The sequence below is a fragment of the Marmota flaviventris genome, chromosome 18 (assembly GCF_047511675.1).
Source record: "Marmota flaviventris isolate mMarFla1 chromosome 18, mMarFla1.hap1, whole genome shotgun sequence".
Taxonomy (NCBI): domain Eukaryota; kingdom Metazoa; phylum Chordata; class Mammalia; order Rodentia; family Sciuridae; genus Marmota; species Marmota flaviventris.
Window position 1 is genome coordinate 52,300,754 of NC_092515.1, and position 22,403 is coordinate 52,323,156.

General features: G+C 41.1%; 1 protein-coding gene across 2 annotated transcripts in view; it reads left to right on the plus strand.

Annotated features, from left to right (window-relative positions):
- Positions 1–2,468: 2,468 nt before the first annotated feature.
- Znrf1 (zinc and ring finger 1) overlaps positions 2,469–22,403 on the plus strand; it is a 103,015-nt gene continuing 83,080 nt past the window's right edge. Inside the window, exon 1 of one of the 2 annotated variants that reach the window (XM_071604295.1) lies at positions 2,469–3,490. In XM_071604295.1, coding sequence (XP_071460396.1) covers positions 3,067–3,490 — 424 coding nt within the window. In that variant the 5' untranslated portion in view covers positions 2,469–3,066. The remainder of the gene's footprint in view (positions 3,491–22,403) is intronic. The other variant, XM_027933302.2, reaches the window with a different exon arrangement.

The following is a 22,403-nucleotide window of genomic DNA, read 5'->3' on the forward strand; positions in this document are numbered from 1 at the left end:
CCATCATTGCTAACCCCTTGTCCCCTCCATTCCCCTCCCACCCTCTGCCCTATGTAGAGTTCCTCTATTCTTCCCATGTTTCCTCTCCCTACCCCACTATGAGTTAGTCACCTTATATCAGAGAAAACATTTGCCATTTGTTTTTTGGGGGATTGGCTAACTTCACTTAGCATTATCTTCTCCAACAACATCCATTTATCTGCAAGTGCCATGATTTTATTCTCTTTTATTGCTGAGTAATATTCCATTGTGTATATATGCCACTTTTTAAAAATCCTTTCATCTACTGAAGGGCATCTAGGTGGTTCCACAGTTTAGCTATTGGAATTGTGCTGCTATAAACATTGATGTGGCTGTGTCCCTGTAATATGCTGTTTTTAAGTCCTTTGGGTATAGACTGAGGAGAGGGATAGCTGGGTCAAATGGTGATCCCATTGCAAGTTTTCCAAGGAATCTCCATACTGCTTTCCATATTGGCTGCACCAATTTTCAGACCCACCAGCAATGTATGAGTGTACCTTTTCCCCACATCCTTGCCAACACTTATTGTTGTTTGTCTTCATAATGGCTGCCATTCTGACTGGAGTGAGATGGTATCTTAGAGTAGTTTTGATTTGCATTTCTCTAATTGCTAGAGATGATGAACATTTTTTCATGTATTTGTTGATTGATTGAATATCCTCTTCTGAGAAGTGTCTGTTCATGTCCTTGGTCCATTTATTGATTGGGTTATTTGTTGATCATACAGTAATTCTATGTTTAATCTTTTTTGAGGAACTGCCAGGCTGTTTTCTAAGCTGCTGCGGTGGTAAAAGGGTTCTGATCTCTCCACTTCTCTTTGACATTTGTTATTGTCTTTCTCTTTGATTATAGTTGTCCAAGTAGGTGCAAAATGGTTCTTCTGAAGTTCTGTGACAGCAGGGATTCCATCTGTTTTGTTCACTTATATCCAGAGTCTAGTACAGTGCTGGCACTCAGATACTAAATATTTTGTTAATCACATTCAAAAAGTTTTGTATGGATAAGTAAATCAAAAGCTACTTGGACAGTTACAATGCTTATTGTGCATTTATCTCCCAAGTAGGGGCCTATTTGCTAGGGAAGTAGTATCTAATTTTTTGAACTGAACCAAACCTATTCCTGATTTTATAGTCTTTCTTCTGTGACAAAACTGGGTTAAATGTAAGCTTTCTTGCTTTTCTTCAGATCACTCATTTGGATTTCAAATGTGCATAAACTCCTCATTTAGATACTTGCAAATAACTTCTTGGATATTGGCTTATTTTGTTTCTTCTTACTTTTATTCCTTATGCGAAACTTTCAACTTTTTTATACAGAGCTCTTTGCTCACCCTCAGGCACTCCTTTCTTACAAATGTCATCTTCTTGTTGCTTTCCAGGCTGGTCATACTGGAACAATCAATACCTATCTCTTATGTTTTCTTTTAATATTTTTCCTGTTTGGGTTCCCTGGTTTGGAAGTATCTGGAGGCTCTTAAGAGGCAGGAAGTCAGTTAGGCCAGGCACGAGTGATGCTCAGAGCTAGCATTTAGCAAAAACAGCTGTTCAAAGAATGAATGAATGAATGTTGTCTATGTGAGAAACACAGCAACCGAGATGGAAAGGTGATTCTCTATTGCAAAAGGCAGATTTGGTCAACAAATAGTTATTCAATACTGACTGTGTCCTTACTTTGTGGCATGTGTCAAAATGCATGGTAAATAAAACAGGGGTCTGGCTTGGACAAAGAGTTTCTAAAATCACTCCTAGCTGCATGATTTCTATTTCCCTATCTATATCTTCTCACTCTTTATCCTACACCTGTACATTTTGAGAATTACCTTTTAGCTAAGGAATCGACTCATTTGTCTCGGCCCCAAAGTTCTGATCTTAGTGTGCAAAGCCACCCCTGGGTCCCGATTCACTAGTGCCCCAGGTACTCTTGCACCTTCAAACAGCTCACTCTCTTGCACAGATGCTAAGCCCTGACGTTGGGGTCCTGGGATCAGAACCTCCGAAAGAATGGACGGCACGTCCACCAGAGGGTGCTGTGGGGGCAGATTTGTGCGGGAGGGGAGCTCGACCCGCGACCCTCGGAGTCAGGTAGGCGTACAGGCTAATTTTCTTTCTTCCCGGCGTTTCCTTCCCATCGCCTAAAACCCTGGCCGCCCCTCCTCCACTCGTGGTTCCCCTGGAATAATCAGCCGCTCTCGGGGACTCTTGGAGAGCTGGCTTCGGAACCACGATCTGCTACCGTCGCCGACGCCCCGCGGCGCAGGCCACGCGGTCCCCGGCCGGCCCGGGCGGCGGGTGGGTGGGGACCTCGCGGACGTCGGCGGCCCCGGCGCCGCGGGCGCGGCGAAGGGGTTAACGCGGAGGGCGGGAGGGAGGGGGCGCGGGCCGCGCCTGCGCTCTGCCGCCCTCCATTGTCTGCACGGCGGCGAGGAGCGCCGGCGAGCGCTGCCCGGGACCGAGCGGGGCGGCGCGGCTGGCGGGGCTGGCGGCGGCCAGGGCGAGAGCGCGACGCGACGCGACCGCGGCTTCCCGAGCTCCGCCTGGCCGCCCAGCGCCGCAGCCCGCCCGAGGCCTGGAGGGGTCCGGGCCGCCGTCCATGGTCGCCGCGTCCTGAGGCGGGGGACGCGTCCAGCGCCCCCAGCCCTCCTCCGCCTGCTGCTGTGGAGCGGGCGGCCTCCTCCGGCGCCTCCCTGCGTCCGCCCGCCGCCTCCCTCCCTCCTTCCCTGCGGCTCCCCTGGCTTTCGGAGCCCGGGGGCGGCCTGTGGCGCGCGGAGCCCGCGCCGGACTGCGCCTCTTTGGACCTTGAGGGGAAACATGCGTTTGGCTTGGATCGTTTTAAATTCTTAGTTTGGGGTCCCCGCCCGCCTGCCTCTTCCGCCCCGCGATTTTTCTGCTTTTTGCTTTTTTGTTTTTTTGGCTTTTTCCTTTTCTTCCTCCCGGTCTCCTTTTTGACTCCCTCCCCCTTTATGCTCGCCCAGCCCTCCCCCCGCTGCTGAGAAGTGGGGGAGGGTCTCGGCCTCTAGGTTCCCGCCCCACCGAGGCCCGGGCGAGCATGGGGGGCAAGCAGAGCACGGCGGCCCGCTCCAGGGGCCCCTTCCCGGGGGTCTCCACCGATGACAGCGCTGTGCCCCCGCCGGGAGGGGCTCCCCACTTTGGGCACTACCGGACGGGCGGCGGGGCCATGGGGTTGCGCAGCCGCTCGGTCAGCTCGGTGGCGGGCATGGGCATGGACCCCAGCACGGCCGGGGGGGTGCCCTTTGGCCTCTACACCCCCGCCTCCCGGGGGACCGGCGACTCAGAGAGAGCGCCGGGCGGCGGAGGGTCCGCGTCCGACTCCACCTATGCCCACGGCAATGGTTACCAGGAGACGGGCGGCGGTCACCATAGAGACGGGATGCTGTACCTGGGCTCCCGAGCCTCGCTGGCGGATGCTCTACCTCTGCACATCGCACCCAGGTGGTTCAGCTCGCACAGTGGTGAGTACGCGGGTGGTAGGGGCCTTGGAGGGTGGGGTACAGGGTGGGCGCGCCAGGGCACCCCAAACCTTCTCGCGCGTGCTGAGGTTTGGGTATGGAGCGCACTCCTGCATGTGTCCGCCTTTCCTTTGGTTCTCCATACCAGAGGATGAATGGGATACCTCCCGTCTAGAAAGGAGGCTTTCCGTGAGGCTGCCGAGCCGGGCGTGTTTGAACTCCCGGAGTGTGTTCACTTGTAGAAGGCAAAGTGGAACCTGCCCATTGACGTCTCATTTGTTGGCATCACCATCCTCAGGGAAGAGGTTTTGTCTGGCTCACAGCAAGTCAGCCTTGGTGCTTGCTTTCTGCCACTGCAGCATTGTGCTAGAGGGGGGGATAGATTTGACCCGTGTCTCCTAAACAAAGAATGTGAAAAGAATTAAAACTGGGGGCAAGTAGTGCTTGCGTTAGTGCTCTCAACCATGTTGTTAGAGGGGGGTGCCCAATTTTGTCACCCTACTGGTGATATGTTTGAACTGTTTAAAATGGAGCAGGCAGTTGGCATAGACAGGTGTGGCCTGCTGTGTGGAGGGCCTCCTTCCCTGGATTTGCAGGACCAGGGCTCTGGTCACTAGTGCTGCATGCAGTAGGCTTGGCTAAACGACTTTCACAACCCTCCATCTTTTTTCTTTTTCTTCTGCTCCGTATGAAGTGCTCAATCTTCCAGTGAATCTGCATCTTTTTTGACCCAGAGCTAGGCAAGGTGGGGTATTATTGCCTGGGTGTTAGCACATGACCTGGGAAGAGGAAGGTTCAAAGAATCTGGATGAATTCATTTGTGAACTTCTGGGGGATTTCCCGGGTTCTGGCCCGCAGGGTAGACAAGGCCTGGTAGGTGCTTCTGGAGGAAAACAGGTCTGTCTGCTTGGCTACTTGAAAAAGCCAGGTCAGCCTTCTAGAAAATTGGTCAAGAGGGGTGTGGGGCTCCTGAGCTAATTGGCAAGGTGAGTGAAGAAGTTACACACTCTGACTCCTTTGGGTTAGTTGAGAAAATTGAGGTATTTTGGAGGAGGAAGATTCCTGTCCTTAGGGTACTTACTTCATAGAGAATTTAATCTATTGGATCACTGTTGTAGCTATTTGGAATTAGGGTAGACTCTTTGGATCTCTTTCTCTTTCCTGCAAAGTTAGTGATCTATGTTTCTTTCTTTGTCAATTACATGAGCTTTAATTTGTGAAATAATTTTGGAGAGACCTAGTGGGTCATTTAGGTAACACTTGGAAATAGCTTTTGAGTTGCTGTTAAAAATGGTGTTTTAATCCCAGAACAGATCTCAATATCATTGGCGCTTCTCTGACCTGCAGAAACTACCAGGAATGAGATGCAAGGCAGGTCTGCCTTTGGCACTTTCAGTCACTTGATCAGCTTTAGGCATCTTGAAATTAATAATCTTTCTTATGCAGTTTAGTCCTGAAAGAGTCAACTGTATTTGTGAAATGATTGTAGTTAATTTTTTTTTTTAAAGAATTGTCACTTATTTCTGGTTTTCAAGTGAAAAGCACTGTAAATAGGTCCTAAAACCACAGAATTTCATGTGTAATAAAATAAATGTATTACAAAAGCTTATTTGAGTGAGGAAGAAAGTTCTCTTTTTGGTAACATTTCTTAAGTCTGTCTCTTACTAGAAATTTCCTTATCCTTATTTCACTACCAGCTTCCATGCTAGAGTTATGAGCTTACAACTGGACTTCCAAAACTTCACACTCCTTATCTTAATTTTGTTTTAATTCAGTTGTGATGAGGATAGGGAGAGCCAGTGAACTGTGGGGGTACAGGAAAAGTTGGAGCATATTGATCTTTTAAGAGAGGCTGTCTCTAAAGTGTGCAAGGGAGGCTGCTGTTAATATTCTGGATAGTACATTCTTTACTATATAGGACCATACTGTTCTTTTGCAAGACATTGAGCATACCTAGCCTCACCTGCTTAAGCCAGCATCGCCCTGCATTTCACCCCAAAATGCCTCTACAAGTTCTTAAATACCCTTTTGGTATGAGATGAGCCCTCATGTGCGTTGATGATTCTGTCTCCTATTGTGAACAGACCACAGGATTTTCTGGGACATCCCTTCTCTCTCTTGTTCATTGCTGCAAGAAGAGAATCTCATTTCTACTTTGGAGCCTTTGAGTCAGTCTGAGAAGCTTCCTGTCTTGCATGGTAAGGCTCAGAGTCAGGGATTCCACGCACAGTCAAGTAGAGGCCTGGAAGCTGCTTCTGTACTACTGCTGCTTGTGTTTTCAAGGTGCTTTGGGACTCTTCATGGCACAGGAAGCAATGATTAGTGAAACAAGTAAAAACCATGGACATTGTTGATTTGGGAAGTAGAATGCTAAGAGCTTCTAGTCCCAGCTCCTTTGGGTTGCTGTGACCTTGGACAAGACATATCACCTTTTTCTATCCTCATCTTTGTTATTTAAAAATAGATGTGGCAATCCTCATTGGTAGCAGCCTATAAAGGTTGTTCCCAAAATCCCATGAGAGGGTATACTGCAGTCACGTTTATCTTCTGGATACCTTGGCTTCCCCATGCTGTGACCCTCACACATGTTGCTGAGCTGGGAATGGGTGACCACTTTTGGACCCTTCAGAGCTCAACCGAAATTTCACCTTGGACCACTGTTAAAAACTGGCCCTTCATGTGTGTGTTCCAGTCACTCACTGTTACCTTAATTCTTAACACACTTTAGTAGTATTTAAACTCTAAGCTTCATGAGAGCAGAACTGTGTCTCTTGATCATTGCTGTAACTTAGCTCTTGCCTGGCACAAGTATTCACTGATTGAATGAATTTGAGTGATCATGTCCATCATCTCATTTAGCCATCACTATAACTGTGAGGTAAGGCTATTCCCTCCTTCCCCATTTACAGGTGAGGAAACAGGTGAGGGGAGGTTAAGGAATCTGCACAGGGTCAGACAGCTCATAGCAGAGCTAGGACTGCAGTGCAGATCTGGTGGTGCCAGAACCTAGGCTCTTTTTTTTTTTTTTTTTTTTTAAGAGAAAGAGGGAGAGAGAGAGAGAATTTTAATATTTATTTTTTAGTTTTCGGCAGACACAACATCTTTGTTTGTATGTGGTGCTGAGGATCGAACCCAGATCCATAGGCATGCCAGGTGAGCGCGCTACCGCTTGAGCCACATCCCCAGCCCAGAACCTAGGCTCTTAACCCTCACTCTATGGCCTCTCATCTATAAACATAAGGAAGCAGGGTGGTGTCCTAGAATCTGCTTTGGCTGGTGAGTGTGTGGGTTGGGTTCACTTCTGTTGGACTGCTAATTATAACTGCCTGACCTGTGACATTGGACAGGTGAGTCATTTAGCCTCAGAGTCACCACTTCTTCATCTGTAAAATTGAGTGGATGCCTGTCCTGCTTATCTTGCAGAGTCATCTGAAGGGTCTTGTGAAATAATGTACACGAAAGCCAAAGGAGCCAGTCATGGTGGCACACACCTGTAATCCCAGCTATTTAGGAGGCTGAGGCAGGAAGATCACAAGTTTTTTTTTTTTTTAATATTTATTTGTTAGTTTTTTGGGTAGACACAATATCTTTATTTGTTTATGTGGTGCTGAGGATCAAACCCAGTGCCCCAAGCATGCTGGGCGAGCGCTCTATCTCTGAGCCACAACCCCAGCCCAAGGAAGATCACAAAATTAAAGCCAGCCTTCACAACTTTCACCAGTCTCAAAATAAAAAATAAAAGGGCTGGGGGTGTAGTTCAGTGGTAGAGTACCCTTGGGTTCAATTCTCAGTATCACCAAAAAAAGAAAAAATGAAAGAAAAAACCAAAAATCCAAAGGACATGTAAATGGCAAGTAGTGGTGTTCTAGTGGGGACACTTCTAAGGTTTTTTGCCTTCTCTTATCTCCTAGAACTTGAAGAGCAGAGAGGCTTACACTGTGGGAATGTAGTCCTCAAGTGGAAGCTAGTGCCACCCAGTGTCTGACCTAAATTGTAGCTCTTCATTGCAGTGAATGCCACTGAGGAGAGCTGCCTTGGAGAAGCAGTGAGGGTCCCTTCCTTTCACTATTCACATGTCAGTTTTGCTCTAAGGTGGTGCTGCAACTCTTGGTTGTCTGGTTGTTACCCTGGTCATTCATTAGTAGCCACTTTTATCTCAGGGAATGGGTTTCCAGATGTGGGGAGAAGATGTGGAGAGTCCACCATGTTGGAAGGCTTTGCTGAGGGTTTCACTCTGACTTCTTAGAGTGAATGTGTATACACATGCACATTTAGAAAAATCCAGACTATTCTCTATTGTCATGAAGCCATCAATTGGGTCTGAGATTAGGTGACGTCATAATCTCTGAACATGCTAGCAGGGTACCTCCTGGGTTCTGTTTTGCTGCCACACTAAGGTACTCAAGTGATTTAATTCTCTCTGTTCTTAAATAATGAGGGAGAGTTGCCAACTCCATTGAAGTGGATCAGAAATCCTCTTTGTGTCTCGCCATAGGTATGCTAGAGGTAATGGACCTTTACATGGATTCTAAAGAAGGAAACGTATCCTGTGGTCTCTACAGAGCATGATGCAGCCCTTGCTCTGCCTGCAAATAAATGTTCCATTCTTAATGAAGATTTTTTTTTTTGGTAAGAATTTTTAGTTTTTTGTTACAGTGGGGACTTATTTTCTATTAGATAGAAAAAGTTACATGAGGCAAAAATAACTTCTTTAGGGTCATAATTTACTATTCCTCTTGAGATGTAAGCAACAGTGGTTCAATTCTTTAAAAAGTGTTTGTTTAACAGGATGGGTACCTTTCGACATTAGACAAAGACCCACCCCAAATATGTCACAAGGAATGCTCTGAGTCAGGTCACTCTTAACGAAAGAAAGAGTTCTAGTTCCTTTTGGTAGAAGGAACATGCTTCATATTTTACAAGTGTAATATTCAACCCAGGCAATTTTGGCACTGAAATTTTAATATATCCAATTGTAAAACTAAACTAAACTTGGGATAGTTTCAAAACCTCTCAAGAATTCAGATTATCATGGAAAAAATTTTGTAAGGAAGTGATAATGACTTATATCGCATATGAATCCTACTCCTACTAACCCTTAAGTGGGATTTTTTTTGTTTTTGTTTTGTTTTTTGGTACCAGGGATTGAATCAGGGGCATGTATCTATTGAGCCACATCCCCAGCCCTTTTTTATTTTTTATTTTGAGACAGAGTCTCACTAGGTTGCTTACAGACTCTATGTTGCTGAGGCTAGCTATAAACCTGTGATCCTCCTGCATCAGCCTCCTGAGCTGCTGGGATAACAGATGTGCACTGCCACCCCGGCTAAGTAGTGGTGTTTTTAATAGTAGTGAGTCACTGAAGTTGCATTATTAGAACCTGAAAGGGAGCTCAAATCTAAATCCAGATCCCACAGTCTTTTTATAATGACAGATGTGTAAATTTCGATGTTTCTTTTCCAAGCTTTGCCATGGCCCATGGTTCTTAGCATCTTACTCTGAGTATAAACTTGATTATGAGAAGGGACTTGTCAGAGATCCAGCTATTTTCATTTCTGAGTGTATGTTCTGATAAGGTCGTGGGTTTATCTTTGATCCAGTGGTTGGGTTCCTGTCTTTGATTTCCTGAATGGACAAGGGTTGACTGGTGGGTTGTTGAAGACCAAGCTTCAAGTGTGGAGCAAATAATAAAGCAGCTGGGATAGTTTCTGGACTGAGGGGACTGTTTACCTTGAGATCTGCCTCACATTGTTAGTCTTGGGAACATATTTCATCTGTGGGGAGGCAAGAAGAAGAGAGAATTCACTGGATCCTCATAAACTCCAAGTTAGGGGAGGTGTGATCAGAATTTATAGTGCATTCTGTATCTATAACAAGAAGGAGACAGATACAAACAAGAACTCTCCTGATTTCTGTGAGTAGTGCCCAAGGTTTCTTAAACTTTGCTGTGTTCAGTGTTCTCTAGGAACCAAGTATCAGCACAGATGACAAAAATTCAGTAGAGCTGAGGAGAAATCCCAGAAACTGATTTTGAAGCAAAGATTCTGAAAGTTGAGTCAAAAACTGAAACTCAACTCTATCATGGATTTGGTTTTTCTCTTCCAAACCAGAGGAAAAAATTGTGAATACTTTATTATTATTATTATTATTATTATTATTATTATTATTATTAGTGATGGGGATTGAACCCAGGGGTGCTTAACCACTGAGCTACATCCCTTGTCCTTTTTATTTTTTATTTTGTGATAGGGTCTCTCTAAATTCTGAGGATGGCCTCAAACTTGGGAACTTATTGATTCGGCCTCCTAAGTTGCTGGGATTATATGTGTGCACCCCTGATTAGCATCACTTTTGATATTACTAAACTAGTAAGTTATTTCTGAAGCAAAATTCAAATAATTTTCCTTGTAGCTCATAAGGGGTGATTTCAACCAGTAAGAACATATTCTCTCTCTCCTCTCCCTCTCTTTTGGTACTAGAGATTGAACTCAGGGCCTTGAGTATGCTAGGCAAGCACTCTACCACTGAGTGAACATCTCCAGCCCACATTCTTGATTTTTTTTTTTTTTGGATGGTTTTTCTTTTATATGGAACTAAGCATGTCTCTCCTACATAGAGGCCTAAGCCCGTCTGCCAAATTGAGAATTGAAGTTGCTCCAGGCAGGAGGTAATTGTGGCAATGTCTCCTTTTCTTCTGTGTTTGTCTTTCCCCTGATTTTTTTAAACCAAGGCCCAGCTGCCATTGACTACTTGTGCTACTCAAGGGCTTACTGAACTATGTCCTCTCATACAGACCAGCCAGGTAGCTAGACAAGTCAAGATCTTAGCATGTATCTGGACTTGAAAGTGGGTAGAATACCTATTTTCCCTTTTCTCTCACTGACCCAAAACATGAAACTTTTTTTCCTGCCTGTGTAGAAATCTATTGAGCTAAGACATTCATTTATTCCATTGATATTTATTGAGCGCCTGCAGTATGCTAGAACCTATTGTAGGTGCTAGATGCATATATTTATGATAGAGATGATTGACATTACTATTCTTTCCAAGAATCTTTGCTTAAGAGTCTGATTCAGCTTGTTGATTTTAACTTCTTTATCAGTTCATCTGTTGAGTAGACAAATTCAGGTATTTGTGAGGCTGCCGCAAGGATTTATTTCTTTTCTACTCTTCAGTCATACAATTCATTTTTCCCTAAGCCCTATTTCTGGACTGGGACAGGTGATCTTTTCTTCCTGGCTCTAGTCAAGTGCCTATAAAAAATTCCTCATATGTCCCCATATAAGACATCTCTGTCTTCTCAATGAAAATATCAAAAGAACTCTTTTTCAAACTCTTCATGTTCATCCTTTGACTTCAGTATCTTCGTCATCCCTAGAGCTCCTTTTCTTTCTGGTCATTGAACACTGTTTTCTCGAAGCATGATTCACTACATTTTAAACGTGTCTTTGTAAAATTTTATCCCAAGCCACAAAATACCCATAAGGAAATTTCTCCTTGGTCTTTTTTTTTTTTTTTTAATATTTTTTTAGTTGTAATTGGACACAATATCTTTATTTTATTTATTTATTTTTATGTGTATTTTATTTTATTTTTATTTATTTATTTATTTTATGTGGTGCTGAGGATCGAACCCAGCACCTTGCATATGTTAGGTGAGCACTCTACCACTGAGCCACAACCCCAGTCTCTTTTCTTGGTCTTTTAAGTATAGGTCTCTGAATTCTACAATATTAACAATTCCATATCAGTCTTCCTCCTCCTTCAATTATTTTTTATTGTGATAAAGATACATGTAACAATTTTTTTTTTATCTTAACCATTTTTTAAGTATACAGTTAAGTAAAACTCTACCACATGAAAGTGGGATCATACAGTATTTATCTTATTAGAACCCAGGAGTTCTGATTTTATTTTGGGACAGGGTCTCCCTAAGTTGCCTAGTCTGGCCTCGAATTTATGATCCTCCTGCCTCAGCCTCCTGAGTTGGTGGGATTATAGGCATATACCATCATGCTCAGCTTCTGGTTTTTTTATTTTTATTTTTGATAGTAGCCATCCTAATGGGTGTGATGTAGTCTCTGGTAGTTTTGATCTGCATTTCCATAGTGATTATTGATGTTGAGCATCATTTTTGTCTTTTAATTAGTATATCATCTCTGGAGAAATATCTGTTCATGTCCTTTGCCCATTTTTTTAATCAATTTTTTTTCTTTTGTTGTTTTTAGTGTTTTTTAAAAAAATAATTTGTTAAAGCCTTTTTTATAATAGCCAACACTAGTGACTATAATGTTATTCCCTCAGAATAATTAATAGATTTATGTTATATTTTTGTGTACTTTTTACCCAGAATGAATAATTTAAAAGACTCAATGTAAGAGACTCTGGTTCTGCAGGACAGAACAGACTGGTGAGCCTGTCATAGTGAATGGCTCCAGTAGCATGACTATAGGTGATGCCTTAATTTATGGAGGATGATTTCTGGGAAAGTCTCACCTTGTATCTAGGCACATGTGTTTGGTCATCTTGGTCTGGGAGAACTAGATCTATCATGGCATGTCTCCAGCCTTCCTGTTGGTAAGACCTTTAGCCCTCTAAAAAGTATGGTTAAGTTGTACTTCACAAGAGTTGTTCTGAGCGGGACATGATAATGCATGCCTATAAGCCCAGCTACTTGGAAGGCTGAGACAGGAGAATCGAAAGTTTGAGGCTGGCCTGGGCAACTTGATGAGACCCTATTTCAAAATAAAAAGAACTGGAGATAGAGCCAGTGGTAGAACATGCATGAAACCCTGTACCCTCCAAAAAATTTAAAAACTTTTCTGAAATCAATCATTTCTATACTGTACTGTACATTATTTTTTAAAAAATCAAAGTTAGTTTGTTAGCATGGTGGAGAAATCTGAAGTTACTCAGTCAATCTGGGACAGAACTAGAAGAACCCAAAATCCTAGGCCCCAGCCAACTTGGTCATTTTGCCTACATTGCTCAACTCTTGAAGATTTTTTTTGTTTATTTCCATCATAGAACTTTTTCCCTGCTGAGAAGGTATCTTTCTTTAGAGAGGGCTGTTGGGATTCTTTTATTGTGTTGCCTATGTAAGGACTCTGGGAATCCTGCAAGTATTTGAGGATTTGTTAGGTTGGAATTCCAACCTATAATATTGTTTTATTCCATTTGAATTTACACCCTGAATGGTATAACACCACTTAAGTTAGTTTTCTAAGAAACTTTCTTAGAATACTGTTCACTACTATAATAAGCATCCTCAAATACCTGTGTGCACCATAGGTTATTAGATTCTCTCAACTGTTCAGATGTGGCTGAAACATTCATACCACTGCAGCCAGTTGCCCTGGAGAGCTGTAGGGTGACTCTTTAAGACCTGTAACGATGGCTGGCTTGCAAGCTAGCTGCTTTCCATCTTAATATCTGACAAGTCCAGTCATGTTGCCTGTGTTTAATCCCTTCATTTCCTCCCTCCTTTCTAAAACCTAAAGGCCAAATGCAACACAAAAAAATAAATGAATCTAAATGTCTCCAGTATTTTGATGTATGGGAATCTCCCATGAAGTGACAGACCTTTGAGAAATAGTATTATGAGCTGTTCTGTTTTGCTGTGGCTTTGGAAAACCTTTGGATTCTTCTACTGAAATTTGTTTGGAAAAAAAAAAAAATCTTTTTAATGAAACAGTGTGAGTCACAAAGCAGCCACCCCTTCTCATAATAGCATTTCTCACCAGAGGAATTTTTGGTAGCTGTTGGGGGAGGGATTTGAGTAGGTTGTGGATGATACATCTCTTGGTGGAATATAACCAGAGGCTGCCATATCAGAACTCTGGTGCTTTCCATGCTGACACCAAGCCCTGAATTCAAAGTGCAGGACAGCATAACAGAAAAGAGAAGCCTGTCTCAGTGAATGGCTGCAGTAGCATGAACAAAGAGATTGGAGCTTCAACATTCAAAATCAGCTCATTACAACCCCATTGCAGTGTAAAAGGATCATGAAACGGAGGTCTTGGGTCAGAGGGCCAGAAGCCATTTACAGGCAGAACATCAGCTCTCTGGGTTATGGGATGGACCTAGTAATGCCAATTTAAAGGTCATGACTAATTTCTTTCCTTTGCTATCTGTGCCTCCTAGTTCCGTATTACAAAGTAACAGCATGTCACTTGGTATACTGACCATGGCACCACACAAGAGTGAATTCAGGGCTGGGGTTGTGGCTCAGTGGTAGAGTGCTTGCCTAGCATGCATGAGACACTAGGTTTGATTCTAAACACTGCATACAAATAAATACAATAAAGGTCCATCAACAACTTAACAACAACAACAAAAAAAGAGTGGATTCATACAAACTTTGCTCCTAAGATTTTATTTCTGAAGTACACAGAATGGCACCCAAAGGAAAAAGTATCACCTGGTCAGCCTCCTTATGGGATGATGAAAAAGAAATACAATTCCAGAGATATTGAGTTAGAAAAGCCGGGATTATATCAATATCCAAATCACATACCCTACACCTTTCTGCCAACCTGTTAACTGTTGCCAACTTCATTGATTTACAGTTCTTCTCATTTCTGAACCATTATTTTATGTAAGCTGCAGACACAGGAAGGTCTGAAAGGTTATTAGAACCCTTTAAGATTCAGAAAATCATGGCTATCTCCTGTGTTTTCCTGGCTTTGTACTTTTCTTCAAAGCCTAATACCAGTTCCAAGTCCCCAGAGCTCAGTGAAGGGGAAACAGGAAGTCAGTGCTGGATGCATAAGAGCCAGCAATAACTAATAGAGAAAAGGGCACAAGCTTAGCCCTGGCACTGAGAGCAGAAATCTGGGCCCTGAGGGTGCCAGACCTGTAGAATTATAGATGAATATTCCACAGTGGGCTTTACCAATCTCCTCATCAAGGAAAAAGCAGTAGAAGCCTAAGTTTAGGGTAGAAGAATTTTTCTTAGGTTATGTAAGGAAAGCTCAACTCTTTTATGTGATGGCATCTTTACTAAGTGTCTTTTGCCCAAGGAGTTCGGAACACTTAGAGAAATTGTAGAAATTACTTCCCTATCTCTGTTTCATGGAGGGCCTGTGGGCTGTGTCTTATCATGGGATACAGCCTGGAGCCTAACCCTTCCTTTTCCTGTCCACTTTTAATAAAGAACTCTATGAAGTTGTAGTCTCGTGACTGCTGAATGGAAAAGTCACTGGGGTTTGTGCTGTTTCAATTTTGGTTTTATGTACACATTTTAGGAACTTAGATAGTGGTGGTGTGACTCTGAATAGGAACTGTTTGGTGTCTTGGAATGTTTTCCTCAAAATGGACTATTTCAGAAGTTCAAAGGAGATAATGTACTTACCTACCTAGCAGATTAGTAACTAAAACACGACAGATACAATTGGGTATACTCTGCCTTACTTCCATTTTCTCCATACCACTTCAAAGTAATGCCACCCTGACTCTAGTGCTTATCCTACTATTTTTTTTTTGATGCATGTGTTTGTCCAAAATACTATTTTTACCCATTTAATTAAAATTTTTTTTGTAGTTGAGACAAAGTGCTATGCCACTGAGCTATAGCCCTAGCCCCCCCATTTAATTTTTAAAAAAAATTTTTTTTGTACCAGTGATTGAACTCAGGGACATTCAACCATTGAGCCCTAGCCCCAGCCCTATTTTGTATTTTATTTAGAGACAGGGTCTCACTTAGTTGCTTTAGCACCTTGCTGTTGCTGTAGCTGGCTTTGAACTTGCAACCCTCCTGCCTCAGCCTCCCAAGCTGCTGGGACTACGGGTGTACACCACCACACCTGGCCCCATTTAATTTTTTTTAATATAATTTTTTTTTAGTTGTAGGTGAACACAGTAGCTTTATTTTTATGTGGTGCTGAGGATCAAACCCAGTGCCTCACCCATGCCAGGCAAGTGCTTTATCACTGAGCCACAGCCACAGCACCCCCATTTAATTTTACATAAGCTTTATGTAAACTATCATCATGACTCTGTCCTTCCACATCTATTTATCTATATGTACCACAAAACAGATTTGAGATGTAGAAATCCACTTTACTTATTGCTATACTACATTGATTTTTTTTTTTTTTTTAAATATTTTTTAGGGGCTGGGGTTGTGGCTCAGCAGTAGAGCAATCGCCTTGCACGTGTGAGACCTGGGTTCGATCCTCTGCACCACATAAAAATAAATAAGTGAAATAAAGGTATTGTGTCCAACTATAACTAAAAAATAAATATTTTAAAAATATTTTTTAGTTGCCAATGGATTTTCCACTTTTATTTGTTTGTTTATATGTGGTGCTGAGGATTGAACCCAGGACCTCACACATGTTGGGCAAATGCTTTACCACTGAACCACAATCCCAGTCCTGTACAGTCCTATACCACATTGATTTTTGCTGCTATGCTCTGTTATGTGAATTTACCACAAATATTCTAGTGTTCCATTCTCTTATCAATTGAGATTAAAGTTGTTTTCAGTTGCTTTGAGAATGTTTTTCTTTATTTTTTTACATACTTGAAAGTGGAAGATGTTGTTTTTTGTGTGTTTGCAGTAGTGGGAATCAAACCGAGGAGAACTCCACCACTGAGCTACATTCCCAGACCTTTTTAGTTTTTAATTTGAGACAAGGTTTCACCTAGTTGCTGAGGACAGCTTGGAACTTGTGATCCTCCTGCCTCAGCCTCCTGGGTCACTAGGATTACAGACATGTGACACTTTGCCCAGCTTCCCCAGCTCTTAATTAAATATTGCCCAATAGATAGTCAGTGTGCTTGTACCAATTTATACTCCCAAAATAACATGTTTTCCTTGCTTCCTTATTTTGCCAGGATTTGATATTGTTGTACCTTAATTTTTGGCAAGCTCTGGTGGAAGTGAATGATATATCATTGTGCTTTTTATTTATGTTTTTAATAAAATATGTTTTTACATAATTAGTCTATTAATATTATATGTTTAATCATGTTTCATGTTCTGTGTCATGCTCATTCATGTCTCTTACCCATGTTTATGTTGTGTGGTCCTTCCTTTTCTCAGGTTTGTATGATTTTGTGTTTTTGTTTTGTTTTGTTTCTGAAGAGTAATTCTTTGTTTTCATATGTAATGGAAAAGTATCTTCCTGTTTGTGGTTTATTTCTATTTGTGATTTCCAAATGGTTAACTCATTTTAATATGATGGACTAGTTAAGTGTTTTCTATTATGGCTTGTTCATTTTTTCCCCCTGAGGTCATAATGATATCATACTATATTTTCTTCTAAAGTTTTGGAGTTTTGCCTTTCATGTTTAAATCCTAATTCTTGGAGAGTTAATTTTATTTGTGTTTTGTACTGAGGATTAAGCCCTTAACCAGTGAGCCACTTCCCCAGCAATTTTTTTTTTTTTTTTTAGAGACAGGGTCTTGCTAAGTTGCTAACTTGTTAAGTTGATAAAAGTGCTGAGGCTGGCCTTGAACTTGCACTCCTCCTGCCTCAGCCTCCCAAGCCACTGGGATTACAGCATACCACACCTGGCTTAGAAAATTGAGTTTTTTGCGGGGGTTAAGATGTGGGAAGGTTTTTTTTTTCCTGCCTTTGTATGAATAGCCAGCTCTTCTAGCAATCTGTGAGGAATAGTAGTCTTTTTATACTGATTGGCAGAGCCACTTCTATCTTGCGTTGTTTCTTTCTAGATTTATTTGTTGTGGGTGTTTTGTTCTGTTCCATTAGTTAATCTAGCTTTGTACTAATACTTTCTTAATTACTATAGTTTTATAATAGGTTCTGCTGTTTGAAAGGGCAAATCCTTTTACCTTATTTGATTCTATTTTGAAACTGTTTGTTAAATGAAACTTTATAGGGGACAAATAAAGGAATCCAGGTAAGATCAATAAAATGAAGTACAAAGTACCAGGATCTGCTCAGTTTATAGTTGATATTCTCTCTTAATGACAGGACATCTGGCAAACCCACCCTAATGGGCAGTTTCACATTTTTTCCTCTGCTATATTGCACAAACAATAACGTTTCCCTGTGTCTTTGTGTTGTAAATAGCCGAATAAACAGTTCTGTATGATACAGACAACAATAAAGACAACAAAAACTGCTTTTTTTATTTTTGGCACTTGACACTTCCAGATAAATTTTAGAATTAACTTTGTTAACTTACGTGAAGAGAAAAAACTGTTAGAATATTTATTGGATATTTATATTTATTCAGTGTAATTTATTCAATTATGTTGAATTTATCAATTTATCAATTATAAAATTGAATCTACCCATGAAGCTGATGGGAGAGAATTTACAGATACAAATGTAGACTTTTTTTTACATTTTTAAAATTTTGAAATAATTTGACTTACAGAAAAGTTGTAGAAGCCGGGTGCAGTGGTACATGCCCACTTGGGAGGCTGAGGCAGAAGGCTCGCAAGTTCAAGGCTAGCCTGGGCAACTTAGTGAGACCCTGTCTTAAAATAAAATATAAAAGGCTCTGGGGATGTAGCTCAGTGGTTAAGCACCCCTTGGTTCGTCCTCAGTACTAGGGGAAAATAAAAAAGTATAAAGTTGTAGAATTTATACAAATAAATATTGCATATATATTGCCTAGAGTCCTCAGATGTTACCAGAAAAACAAATAGTTGACATCCATAAATTCTTAACTCTGCAAAGCAGCTTAAGGTCTTTAAGATTTCTTTTTGAGGTAAGGAAGCAGGCAATAGTGGGGATTGAGCCTGGGACACTCTACCACTGATCCACAGGCCCAGCCCCTTTTTATATTTTGAGACAGGGTCTTGCTAAATTGCTGAGGCAGGCCTTACCCTTAAGATCCTCCTGCCTTAGCCTCCCGAGTATCTGCCACTGTGCCTGACAGTTTAAGGGCTTCATAAATGAAACTTCTCAAGTTTGAGAAATTTCCATTGGTATGTTCCTGGGAATGGGAGAACTATATGATCTTAAAAGTGACATGGGGTCCAAAAGGGTGGCTAGGCCTACCTAATACTGAAGTCTACTTAAATCAAAGTTGTTCTGTATCCTTACATGAACTAAATGAAGTAGCTTCACCACTAGCCTCTGCTCCCCAAGGTTTGTGCTGTGAACAATCTGTTGAAAGAGGGGCATCTTGGCTTCCATTGAGTGTCTTCTCAGATAGCTGTAGGCAGAAAGATTCAGATCAAGTCTTGCTTTAGAATGGCATGAGAGTGGCTTCTGGAACTTCGGCTCAGTTGAGCCAGACTTCCCTTCCTGGGAGAAATCAGATACTCTCCTCTGGACAGGCAATGTAGATAGTGGTTAAAGTTTGCTGGCTTGATGCCAGACTGCCTGAGTGTGAATCCCCCAGTGTTGCTGATTTTTAGTTTTGGCTTTGTTTTTGTTTGGTTGTGATGTGCTGGGGCTCAGAGACTGGCCATAGTGGGAAGCTTTTGTCACCCCTAGACTACTAAAGGTCAAGGGAGGAAGCTGTTTTCAAACTTGACAAGAACTGTAGCCCTGGGAAATGTGTCTCACAGGACTGTGGACTTACATGGAAGAATGACATCACTGCCAAACCCCGCCACAGAGGGAGCCAGGTAATAAACACCCCAACCCCTCTGTCATCTTGTCCTCCAATCTACTGCTGGTGCTTCTCATTAGCCAAACCTAACAGAAGTTTAGGAGGCAGGGAAACCTTGTCCAGACTTGTTAGCCCCATGGTGACACAGCAGGGTAGAAAGTGATATTGAGCAAAATGGAGTATCTGTACTTTGAAGACTTGGTAGAAGGTATGTAAATCCTCCTGTAACACTATTTGGGCCCAGGACTTTTTTTTTATTGAATGAGTCGGTTTTTATCTAATGATTTAAGGGTTTTGTTGTTGTTGTTGTTTGCTTGTTTTTTAAATATTATTTTTTAATTGTAGTGGGACACAATATCTTTATTTTATTTATTTTTATGTGGTGCCGAGGATCGAACCCAGGGCCTTGCACATGCTATGTGCGTGCTCTACCACTGAGCCACAGCCCCAGCCCCTTAATGATTTAAGTTTTAATGTCACTGGTCTATTCAGGTTTTCTTTTTTCTTTTGTAGTACTGGGCATGGAACCCAGGGCCTCATGAATGCTAGGCAAGTACTCCACCCCTGAGCTACTGCCAGTTTCTATAATGCATATATTTCAAGTCACCTCTTTGTCGGTCTTTATATCATGTTCCCATTTTCATTCCTAATGTTGTTTTTGTGTGTGTGTGTGTGTGTGTGTGTGTGTCTGTCTGTCTGTCTGTCTATATATTGATTGATCAATCTTGCCCCAGAGGTCTGTTTTATTAATTTGTTTTTCAAAGGACTAGATTTTTATTTTCTTATCTTTTTTCTCTGTTTCATTGCTTATTTTATCTTTCCTTCTACTTTCCTTGGCCTTGCTTTGTTGTTTTTCTGAGTTCTGGAATTGAACCCTTTGCTGACTGATTTTCAGTCTTCTTTTCTAAAAGAGGCACTTAAAGCGCTAGAATTTCCCTTTGAGTACTTCTTTGTCAGGATCCCATGAATTATGATCTATAGTATTCTCCCTGTCATTAAGCCCTGGGTATGTCCTAGTTTCTTTTTTATTATTTCTTCTTTGATTGATGAGTATTTACAATTGTGTTTTTAAAAGTTTTTAGTTTTTCAAGTTGGCCTTCATTGTATTATAGTGGCAGAATAGTCTGTATGATATTGATTGGTTTTTGATTATTTGATTTATGGCATCAGGCTACATAGCCAGTTTTCATAAATGTTTCATTTGGTCTTGAAAAGGTATGTGTTTTGTTTTGTTGTGCTGTTGGGGGTTGAAGCCATCGTGTTATATGTGTTAGGCAAACCCTGTACCTCTGAAGAATCTGAGAAGGTTGTATTCTAAATGTTGGGTGGAGTTTTGATTCTGTGTGCCCTTAGATCAAGCTTACCAGTCGTGCTGTTCAAATCACTAGATTTTGGTGTTTTTGTTGTAGTATGATTCCTAAGAGAACTATGTTAAACTGTGAATTTGTCAACATCTCTAATTTTGTCAAAATTTTTTGCATGTAATTTGAAGGTCCCCTAAGTGAATAGTTTTTTAGAATTGTTTCTGTCTTCCTGGAGAATTGTTTTTGTAGACAGCATATTTATCCCTAATAGTGCTCTTTCCCTTGGTCTATTTTGACTGGTATTAATGCATGCATGTATTTTCTCTCTCTCTCTCTCTCTTTCTCTTTCTCTCTCTCTCTCTCTCTTTTTCATATTTTTCAGTTGCCAATGGACCTTTATTTTATTTATTTATATGTGGTGCTGAGACTCAAACCCAGTGCCTCACATATGCTAGGCAAATGCTCTACCACTGAGCCACAACCCCAGCCCCAATGCTGACTCTCTTTTTGTAAATATTTGCCTCATGTAACTTTTCTTGTCCCTTTACTTTCAGTCTCTGGTCCTACTGTCTTAGGTGTGTCTCTTGTAGATGACATATATTGTTTTTTTTCCTGCCTAAACTAAGACTATATTTTAATTGGCAAATTTAATTTATATTTAAAAGTATTATTATTACAGTAATATAATTTTAATATTTAATATTGTACTATATATCATTATTTACTATCTTTTCAAATATATCATTATTTAATACCTTACTTTGTGCTATTCACCATATGTTTTGATGTTTGCATCTTTCTTCCTTTCCTGTCTTCTATTAGATACTTTTGAGTTTTCTTTATCTCATACTTCTATCCATGCTTCTTTCTACTCCTCGCCATCTGGAAATTTTCAGTTCTTCTAGAGGCTCCTCTTGAATTTTTGGCCTGCATACTTAAGTGAAATCATTACCTCTTCTCTTCCCAAATAAGAACCCACAGTTCGTCTTTCATATTGCTATGGTTCTGTGTTATAATTCTACTTGTTTTCATACCCTAGAATTAGTTGTTGCTATTCTTAATATGATAACGATGATGTCTGCTTGTTTAGATTCACCCACCTGCTTACCCCTTCCTCTGCCTACTACTTCTTTCATCATACTTCTTTCTCCTGAACTATGTTCCCATTGCTAGAGGTAGGCTATAATTTGTTTTTCAGTTTACTAGTGCTAAACTCTTTTTGCTTGCCTAAACATGTTTTTATTTGTCATAAGTGTTGGATAATTTAACTGGATATAAAAATCTGCATTTGTAGTTATTTTCCCCCCAGCAATTAGACAATGTTATTCTGTTTCATTATCTTCTAGCTTCTAATGTTGCAGTTGGGCAGTCTGCTTCTCTTAGAGCTAATCATTTTTATTCTTTTAGCTGCTTTCTTATCTTCTGTTTGTTCATGGTGTTCTGCAAATTTACTGTCCAGTGTTCCTGATTTGATTTACTTTTCTATATCCTGCTTGCTATTTGTCCTTGAATATGAGATTCATGTCTTTCAAAGCACCTAAGAAATTCTCATCCAATTATCTCTTCAGATTTTACTGTTTTTTAATTCTCTTTCATTTTTCCTTTTGGAAATACTAGATGTATGCTTCATGTTTCTGAAACTTTCATATTTCCCAATTCTTCATGCTGCACTCTGGATAATTTCTTATCTATATCTTTAAATGCACTAATTCTTACTTCACATACTTTTAACCTCTGCACCGAGTTTTATATTTCATTCAACAACATTTTAAATTCCTTGGAATAATTTAGTTGGTTGTTTACTTATTGCCTTTAATTGTATAAAAAATGAGCAAATCACCTTGCTTGTGTTTTTCTTGTTTTCCTTTTTGGGAAAGTAAGCAGGGTTTAGCTAGCTGCTTTCTGTTAATGGTCTTTTTCTGCTCAAAAATTGCTTGAAGACTTATCATGGGCATCATACTGTTGAGCAAACAAGCACTAGGAACAGGGAGGCAGGAAGCTGGAATCCAGCATCATTTTGTGGTCCACTCCCAAAGGAAGAGCAGTTCCTGAGTCATGCAGGGAAACCTTTC